The 9,330-nt window shown below is 39.5% G+C and overlaps 1 protein-coding gene across 2 annotated transcripts; it reads left to right on the top strand.

Moving 5' to 3' along the window:
• The first annotated feature begins 1,530 nt into the window (after positions 1-1,530).
• Positions 1,531-8,793, top strand: LOC101823682 (olfactory receptor 1073). 2 transcript variants are annotated; one of them, XM_040738787.1, is made up of 3 exons: positions 1,531-3,119; positions 3,930-4,029; positions 5,390-8,793. In XM_040738787.1, the coding sequence occupies exons 2-3, from the start codon at positions 4,025-4,027 to the stop codon at positions 6,342-6,344; spliced, it is 960 nt and encodes a 319-aa protein (XP_040594721.1). In that variant the 5' UTR covers positions 1,531-3,119; positions 3,930-4,024; the 3' UTR covers positions 6,345-8,793. The 2 variants fall into 2 exon arrangements, with proteins under 2 accessions (XP_040594721.1, XP_005083489.2); XM_005083432.4 differs by having other exon boundaries at positions 1,532-4,029.
• The last annotated feature ends 537 nt before the right edge of the window (positions 8,794-9,330 follow it).

Raw genomic sequence — 9,330 nt, 5'->3', positions numbered from 1 at the left:
TGATAAACACCATCAACAATGTGGCAGTATACATGATTAACTCAATCAGTAACCCTATTACATATAGTTGATAAATGGGCTGAGAAAGAAATCAGAGAAACATCACTCTTTACAATAGCCACAAACAAGATAAAATATCTTGGGATAATGCTAACCAAACATGTGAAAGGCATGTATAGCAAGAACTTTGAGTCCTTAAAGAAAGAAATTAAAGAAGATACCATAAAATAGAAAGATCTCCCTTGCTCTTGGATAGGTAGGATCAACATAGTAAAAATGGCAACCTTGCCAAAAGCAATTTACAGATTCAATGCAATGCCCATCAAAGTACCAGCATAATTCTTCCCAGACCTTAAAAGAACAATGATCAACTTTATATGGAAAAACAAAAGACCCAAGATAGCCAAAACAACCCTGTACTATAAAGGAACTTCCAGAGGCATCACCATCCCTGACTTCAACCTCTATTATAGAGCTATAGTCTTGAAAACAGCTTGGTATTGGCACAAAAATGGACAAGTAGACCAATGGAATCAAATTGAAAACCCTGATATTAACCCACACACCTACAAACACTTGATTTTTGACAAAGAATCTAAAATTATACAATGGAGAAAAGAAAGCATCTTCAACAAATGGTGCTGGCATAACTGGATATTGGCATGCAGAAGACTGCAGATAGATTCATGTCTGTCAACATGCACAAAACTTAAGTATAAATGGATCAAAGAGAACGTGGGAGGTACCCTTCAATGAATTGTTACAAGAGAACACTTCCTAAACATAACATCCGTAGCACAGACACTGAGATCAACAATTAATAATTGGGACTTCCTGAAACTGAGAAGCTTCTTTAAGGCAAAGGACACATTAACAAGACATAAAGGCAGCCCACAGAACAAGAAAAGTTATTCACTAACCTCACATCCGACAGAGGGCTAATCTCCAGAATTTATAAAGAACACAAGAAGCAAGTCTCTAAAACACCAAAGGATCCTATTAAAAAGTGGGCTACAGAACTAAATAGAGAATTCTCAATAGAGGCATATAAAATGTCTGATAGACACTTAAGAAATTTCTCTACATCCTTAGCCACTAGGGAAATTCAACTCAAAACAACTCTGAGATACCATCTCCCTCCTGTCAGAATAGCCAAAATCAAAAACACCAATGACAGTTTATGTTGGAGAGCATATGGAGAATGGGAACACTTCTCCACTGCTGTTGGGAGTGCCAACTGGTACAGCCACTTTGGAAATTAGTGTGGAGATTTTTAGGAAAATGGGAATCAGTCTACCACAAGATCCAGTAATTCCACTCTTAGGCACATACCCAAAAGATGCATATTCATACAAGGACATCTGTTCAGCTATGTTTATAGGAGCATTATTTATAATAACTAGAACCTGGAAACAACCTGAATGCCCCTCAGCTGAAGAATGGATACAGAAAATGTGCTACATTTACACAATGGAGTAGTACTCGGCGGAAGAAAAACGAGTGGTATGTACTCACTCATATATGAATTTTAGGCATGAATCCAGGGAGTGTCAGCCTACAATCCCACCGTCAGAGAGTCTGGGAAACAGGGAAGAACCATAAGAGAGATATGCATGGTACTGCCAAAGAAGTGGAATGGGACAGCATCTTCTGGGTGAACTGGGATCATGGGATTGAGAAGAAGGAGTTGGGATGAAGCAAAGGGGAGCAGAGAAGGAGAGAGTAGGACATGGGGGCTCAGGAAGGTTGTGTCTGGGGAAGAGTAAAGGAGAGCAGGATAAGAGATACCATAAGAGAAGTGGTCATTATAGATTTGAGGAAAGATCTGGTACTAATGAGATTTCCAGAGATCTACAAAGATGACACCAATTGGCAATCTAAGAACCTCCCCCACTCTGGCATCTGTGCTAATTATGCTCTGTGGTTCAAGGTTCTGTGTCACCTAGGAGTCTGGGCAGCATCTTAGCATCTACCCACTAGGTCCAGCACAGTCTTCCCACCTGAAAACCCTGCATGTACTCCAAGTGACCAAATGTCTCATGGAAGATTGAACCCTTCTAGAGGACAAATTCTAACCTAAAACTGATGACTGAGAGCATTTTCAGTAAACATTGCCTATTTTATCACTTGCCCTCTCAGTAATTTCAATTTTTATGTCTATGAAAACCATTTTAAAAATAATTCTACAGCATCTAGTATTTCAAGGCTGTCTCCCATCCCAGTTCTAGAAGTGATATGCCTTTGCTTCTGTGAACAGACCAGATCATGTGCATTCAGAATGGTGTGGCTCTGGACTCTGAAGGGAAAACTGGCTCATAACTATTATTAGATGCATATCCATTGTATTCTGTATCTGTATTCTGGATATGTACCTAAATTAAATGACATGACATTCTAACCTCAGCCCACAGAGAAAAGATTCTCTAAACAAGGCTCTTAAACTTACCAAAATTTTCATAAATCAAGGAATAAATGACAGTCCTGAATTTATAATCCTAGTGTAAGTATCCTAAATGCCTGTAAAACTCTTCTTGAATCTGAGCATTGTAGTAGCTTCTCACAGTTTATTAACGATGTTTTTCTCCCTTGATGAAGACAGATATCACCCTCCAAGTCTACAAGGATGTGTGTCATCCAGACTTCAAATCATGAGAATTCCAGAAAATCTAGCAAACACAGGAAGTTAGGCATGAAAGAAAATTAAGAGTGGAGGTTGTGCAAACATGATAATGGTGTTTGCTTTCTGAAAGGCAGATTCGTGAAGGAGTAATAAGGACTGAGATTGCCTGCTTCTCACCACGTCTCATGGGACTATAACATGAACAGGAGAATTTCTTTTCTGCTCATGCCAGTGATCCCCAGGGAAATCAGTTAGTTGCTTAAGGCTTGGAATTGTGTAATGAGAATACAGGGAGCATAAGGCATCACCCCTTGTCCTCATAGGAGGCAATTCTCAGATGGACAGGTTAAACTATTTCCATTTACAGTTCATTTGTGGATTAGGGACCACTTCTTCCTTCATTCTCAAAGTCTTTTCTGGAGTCAAAGAAATCCATCCAGGGAAGAATCAAGACCTCTACAGAGGGAACTTCAAAGAGCACCAATCCAGCTGACTCTGAGTAGGTACATCTGTAAGTGTATGAAGACTGGAAGATAAAATGTACCTGATGCCCCCAAGAATCTAGCCACGCTAGTGTGGGGCTGAGGGGTGGGCAGTTTGTTTTTGTTTTGTTTTGTTCTTTGTTTTTCTTTCTCAGTGTTTGAGGAATCCTACCTAGTTTTTGTTTGCATCTATATGTATGTGTATAAGGCAGATATATGGAATGTCTAAATCTTGGGTAATATACTCTGTCAGCAATTCATTGCAACATTCGCCAGCCCAGTGCTTCTTTACCTGGGGATATCTGCTATGTTCTTAGTAATAACTGCTTTTTATGCTTTTTGTTTTTTCAAGTCTCTTTTTAAAACTAGTTTTGCATTATGTGGTTGATTCAATCTCTCTATAGCAATCATCTCTTGCCATTTTCTGCAGCATAGTCCTTTCTTTTGAGCAGACAAAACTTAGCTGTATCAAGGAAAAGTGAGAAAGAATTCCTGAGAGCAAGCAGGGCTCCCAAGAAGGCATTTTCACAACATATTCCTTTGCACTCAACTGAAGTTCATCTACATATGTTCATCAGGATGATTTTTTTAAATCATGGAACCACCATGTAGCCTAGACTGCTTTCAGACTCACTATATTCTTGCCTTAATTTCCTTAGCACAGGGATTACAGGCACGTGCAACCAATCTGGTTCCTGGGCCCATATTTTATAGCCCTACAAGTTTTCATGGTATTTATAGATGTTCCATTTTGTACAATTGGAATAAGTTATTTTAAGGGAAAGGTGAAATACTTTGCGTGATGCTGAAATGTTAAGATTTTCCAGGTGCAGAGGATTCTTCAAGTTTGTGCTCCCTCTTTTGCTTCTGCTGTAAGCCGCTCTATTGGAACATTAAAACCTGTCTCTGTGCAACGTATGAGATGGGGTAAGTTGAAGCATATTGCAGACCCTTGAGTCTCATCATTATGACCCATGCTACAGATACAGCTCAATTCCTAGTTCTCTGATATTACTTATTTACTTTTAAATGTCTTTCCTTTCTCATGCATGCATGCGAGTGTGTGTGTGTGTGTGTGTGTGTGTGTGTGTTTGACTGTATATGTATATGGGTGCACATGTCATGGTGCTTTTTTCTTCCACTATATTGATCTCAGGAGGGAACCCAGCTTGTCAGGCATGATGGCACGTTTATCTGCTGAGCCATTTTGGCTGATTCTCATTGTTACTTTGTATGGCAGAAATACTGGCCAAGGTCAGTCCACACATCATAATTTAAAGTGCACATTGACACATTTTGCACAGGTGCTGTTTGACTAGGTATCTGTAATTTATTCTGTTTATATAACTGAGAGATTACATCCATTCAGATAAGCCCCACATTTCCTCCTCACTACGTATGCCTCCTTCCTACTCATGACTTTCTGAGACTGACTGACACAACTATCTCATGTACATGGGGGGAACCATGCAGCATTTTGACTACACGGGCATCTGGGATCATAGTGGACCATGACTCCAGTCTTGTTTAACCCCCCAGGCAGCTGCATTAAAAGGGCTATGACTTGAGTATGCAAGGACGGAACAAGAAAGTGAAGCACAGGCCCATGTTCTTTTTCATGTTCAGGGTTATCTATGTGTGAGCATTTTACCTGCTTGCATGTATGTGTTCCACAGAGGTTAGAGGAGGGCTCGGATCTCTGGAACTGGTGTTATGCATGGTTGTGAACAACCATGTGGGTTATGGGAACCACACCTGGGCCACCAGCTAGAGCAAGTAATCTTAACTGCTGGGATATCTGGGCAGTCGCAGCCCAGTATTCTTAACAACTGTTTTGGAAAAGGAAGGTGACTAGTTGGGTGTGGGAAGGGAAACATAGGATAGTAACTTGAATATAATCAGAATAAATAAATACTTGAATTAAGAAACCCATCACACATATATGTATGTATTCTATACATGTACATACATATGCACACATATATGTACATACACACATATGTATGTCCTTATGAGCTACGCAAATAACCTATAGTCCTAACTACAGACAAATTAATCCAATAATACATTAGGAATATTACTTTGAATATATTAGCTCTGTGTATCTGGAAATGATGAGATCTCATTATGTAATAATCTCTGAATTCTCCAGCCATTGTGACTGTTTTCTTTCTTACGTTTTACCCTTGGGGGCTTTAATCTTTGCGTGTATTTATTCTGCTATAGTTTTTATATTTGTTATTATTGTGCATGCCCAAAGCTGTCATATTATCTCTGTCTTTCCCAGAAGTCACTCACAGCACATGAAACAACAAAATGATACTCAAGGCTCACAGTTTCTCCTTCTGGGACTTTCAGAAGACCCGGAGCTGCAGCCCCTTATATACAGGCTCTTCTTCTCCGTGTACCTTGTGACCATTTTGGGGAATCTTCTTATCATCCTGGCCACAATCTCAGATTTCCACCTGCACACAGCCATGTACTTCTTCCTCTCCAACCTGTCCTTTGTGGACATCTGCCTGTCTTCTACCACCATCCCAAAGATGCTGGTGAATGTTTATACACAACACAGGACCATAACTTATGAAGGCTGCATCTTGCAAATATATTTTTTCATATTATTTTTAGGGCTTGATAACTTCCTCCTGACTGTAATGGCTTATGACCGCTTTGTGGCCATCTGTCACCCCCTACACTATACAAGCATTATGACACACAAGCTCTGTGTGTCACTAGTTCTAGTGTCTTGGATCACAAGTTCCCTGAATTCTTCATTACAAGGCTTCATGGTCCTGCAGCTTTCCTTCTGTGCTAATGTGGAAATTCCACATTTTTTCTGTGAACTTAGCATGCTGGTTCACCTTGCCTGTTCTGACACCTTCCTAAATGATGTGGTAATGAATGTTTTAGCTACACTCTTGGGTGGTGGTTGTCTCACTGGCATCCTTTACTCTTATGCCAAGATAGTGTCCTCCATATGTGCGATCTCCTCAGCTCAGGGGAAGTACAAAGCATTCTCCACCTGTGCTTCTCACCTTTCAGTGGTCTCTTTATTTTACTGCACACTCCTGGGAGTGTACCTCAGTTCTTCTGTGACCCAGAACCCACACTCCACTGCAATAGCTTCACTGATGTATACAGTAGTCACGCCCATGCTGAACCCCTTCATCTACAGTCTGAGGAACAATGACATCAAGAGAGCACTGAAGAAGAACTTTGTGAGAGAGAAATTAGAAAAGTGAGTATCGTATTGGATCTTAAGTTTCAAAAAAAGCAATCCCAACTTAAGGGCTGAAAAGTTTGAAATGTCTTCTCTGAGTCTTGGGCTGGTACACCAATCCCACTGCCAAGACTGAGAGATCGTTTTTTTGGAAAATGGGAAGGCAGAGATTAAAAGCCTGAGGCAGTGGATGACTACAAGGGGACATTATCTTCTAGGCCCAGCAAGACATCCGTATATATGAACTCAAAGAAGTTGCAACGTCATGCACAAAATCTGTCCAAATCCAAGCCAGACCAAACCCAAGTGTAAAGGGGAAGCGACACACAATTCCAGCCCTCAGAGTGCAGTTGTTTTTAGCTGCTAGAAGGAGAGATGGTTTCCCCTGGTGATTTGATCACTCTCCAGTGGAAGGCCACACCTGTAAGAGTATTGAAGCAGCACAAATTAGTCCCAGAGCATTTAAAAATAAGGAACACAGATCTGAATGGATATGGAATGGGTAGGTGGATGTGAAGAGCTGAAGAAGGGGGCTCGTATGGCCAAAGCACATGTGAGACCCCCAAAGAATTAAATAGAAGAGAAATCCCATTTCTGGGTGCAATGACAGAAGCGGGGGTTGTTACTTTTATGTATTTTCTGCAGTTTCCATTTATTTGATTTCAAATTTTCTATGAAGTAGATAGTTCTCCTGTAAGCATGCTGCTTTTCCCAGTACCTAAGTTCCCCGTTTACAACTTCCAGACTTTCTCAACCTTGTTCCCAGTCGCAAATAACATGTATCTTAAAAGATCTCCATCTATTTCATACATGAATTCCTTTTTAAAACTTATTTTCTTTCTTTCTTTCTTTTTTTTTTTTTTTGGTTTTACGAGACAGGGTTTCTCTGTTTTGGAGGCTGTCAGTCCAGCCTGGCCTCGAACTCACAGAGATCCGCCTGCCTCTGCCTCCCGAGTGCTGAGATTAAAGGAGTGCACCACCAACTCCCGGCAAAACTTATTTTCATTTTTTAAATTAGCATAAAAGATACGTTACGGCATGCTCAAGCAAAGTGTGTTTTAATAGAACTTTCCTGTCCCATTTCTCCCACCCACTGTTATCTCTAACAGACCATGGAGCCTCCCTCAGTCTCTCCCTCTTTCATGTCACACACGCCCTTGAAAGATGTCCCCATCTTTCCTCAGAGAATGTTTTTACCATCTCCTGGTCTCCTTTCACTTCTGAGTAATTTATATCAATATCTTGGAAAATAAAGTCATTTTTCTCATGGTATTACTAAAACAAGGTCTTTTGCTGGGCTTCTCCTCTGTGCCCCTTCCCCTGCAGGATAACTCACATCTGACCCCGATGGCCATTTGCATAGTCGTAGATGGCAGCTGAGATTGTGAAGGCCCCTCCTGCCTTCCTGCATCTCTTCCTGACTCTGCATCTTCTAACAGGCTTCTGTGCTCTGTGTTTCAGCAAGGATTTTTTTCTTTGCATGGCAATTTGTTCTCTTCTTCAGTTCTGCATCCACAACCCTCACCACAGTTATTGGGACACAGTTATTATCAAACACACATAATGAGAAAAATAAATTTTTAGTAAATTGATTTCCTTGGCCTCTGAATGGTAGTGGACATTATACAAAGTGATATAAATAACATGCATCATACATTAAGTCTCCATGAAAACATTTCTTTGTTATACAATAAATATAGCCATTGAAATATAAGAGTTCTGCCATATTAAAATAACTACTCTGAATACTGATTGATATTTTGAAAGGTATTTGCCTGCATCTATGTGTGTCTGTGTATGAGGTTGTGTACATGACTGCATGGGCCAAAGCTAAGAGATGATTTCAGATCTGGAGCTAGGGTTATGGGAAGTTGTGAATCTCTTGAATTCAGTACTGGTCCTCTGGAAGAGTGACAAGTGACCTAAACAGGTGAGCCATCTCTCAGCCTCTGACTGACATGTTTATATTGTTATTAAAGTTAACATTTTGGTTTTTCTCTAGAACTTGTATTTTTCCAGAAACTTGAGTGCTCTCAAGTTATAAGTAAAATTTTCTCACAATTCTGAATTTTGAAGTTGTCAGTAGAGGGGTAATTTATTATGTGTCTTCTTTATGCTCACAGATCACTTTTGTCATCATGATAAAAACACAATCTGTAAGAGAGCTTAATTTCCCATCCAGACATGCAATTTTGGTTCACTAGCTTTCCTATACAAATATGAAAATTCTTTATTATGGGAAAAAATCTCCATGTAGCAATGTCTAAATATAGACTCTTGGTCATACTTGCAAAACGAATGCTGAATATTGTCTTCTGTTTTCACAGAAGAATCCTATGTAAAATGTCACACAGTTATCCTCATGTCCATTGGTTATGGTAAGGGTTTGCTTTTGCTGCAGAACAAGAATTGCTAATAACAAATATTTTGATGAAATGCCAATATTTTCAATAAAATAATATGATAGGAGATATTCTAGGCTATGCTGATCCTGATATTTTAGTCCGTAGTATTCAGCCTGTGAATTTCTTCACATCTTCCATGGGCTTCTAATTACTCGGGATTTATCTGAGCACTAGATGATTTAGGACAGTTTGGCTGTGGAAACTTTCCATCCATCACAAATTCTTTTTATTTATAATTGTAAAAGATGTTTTTCCAGGTAGTTGAGGCACAATTCAAACATAGCACAGTAGAAATACTGACTGACCCTGCTATCAGTATCACCATTTTCTATTATTAAAGGAATATTAAGAAGACATCAATGACTTTATCAAGCACTTGAATACCAACCTGCTAAACAAGATGTGTCTGATAGTACAATAAGGACAAGGATATTTATGGGGGCAATCAATTAACTACCTTGATTGAATTAAGAAGGTCTATAAGGATAGAACCTCTTTATCTTATTTTCCTTTTATTTTTTCCATTATTGAAAATAGATTTTTATTTCTTACTTATTACTTTAATTTTAAATAGCTTGCTTCACATGTCAATCCCAGTTCCCT

The sequence above is a fragment of the Mesocricetus auratus genome, unplaced genomic scaffold (assembly GCF_017639785.1).
Source record: "Mesocricetus auratus isolate SY011 unplaced genomic scaffold, BCM_Maur_2.0 Super-Scaffold_100676, whole genome shotgun sequence".
Classification (NCBI taxonomy): domain Eukaryota; kingdom Metazoa; phylum Chordata; class Mammalia; order Rodentia; family Cricetidae; genus Mesocricetus; species Mesocricetus auratus.
This window is presented reverse-complemented; position numbering and strand designations above follow the sequence as displayed.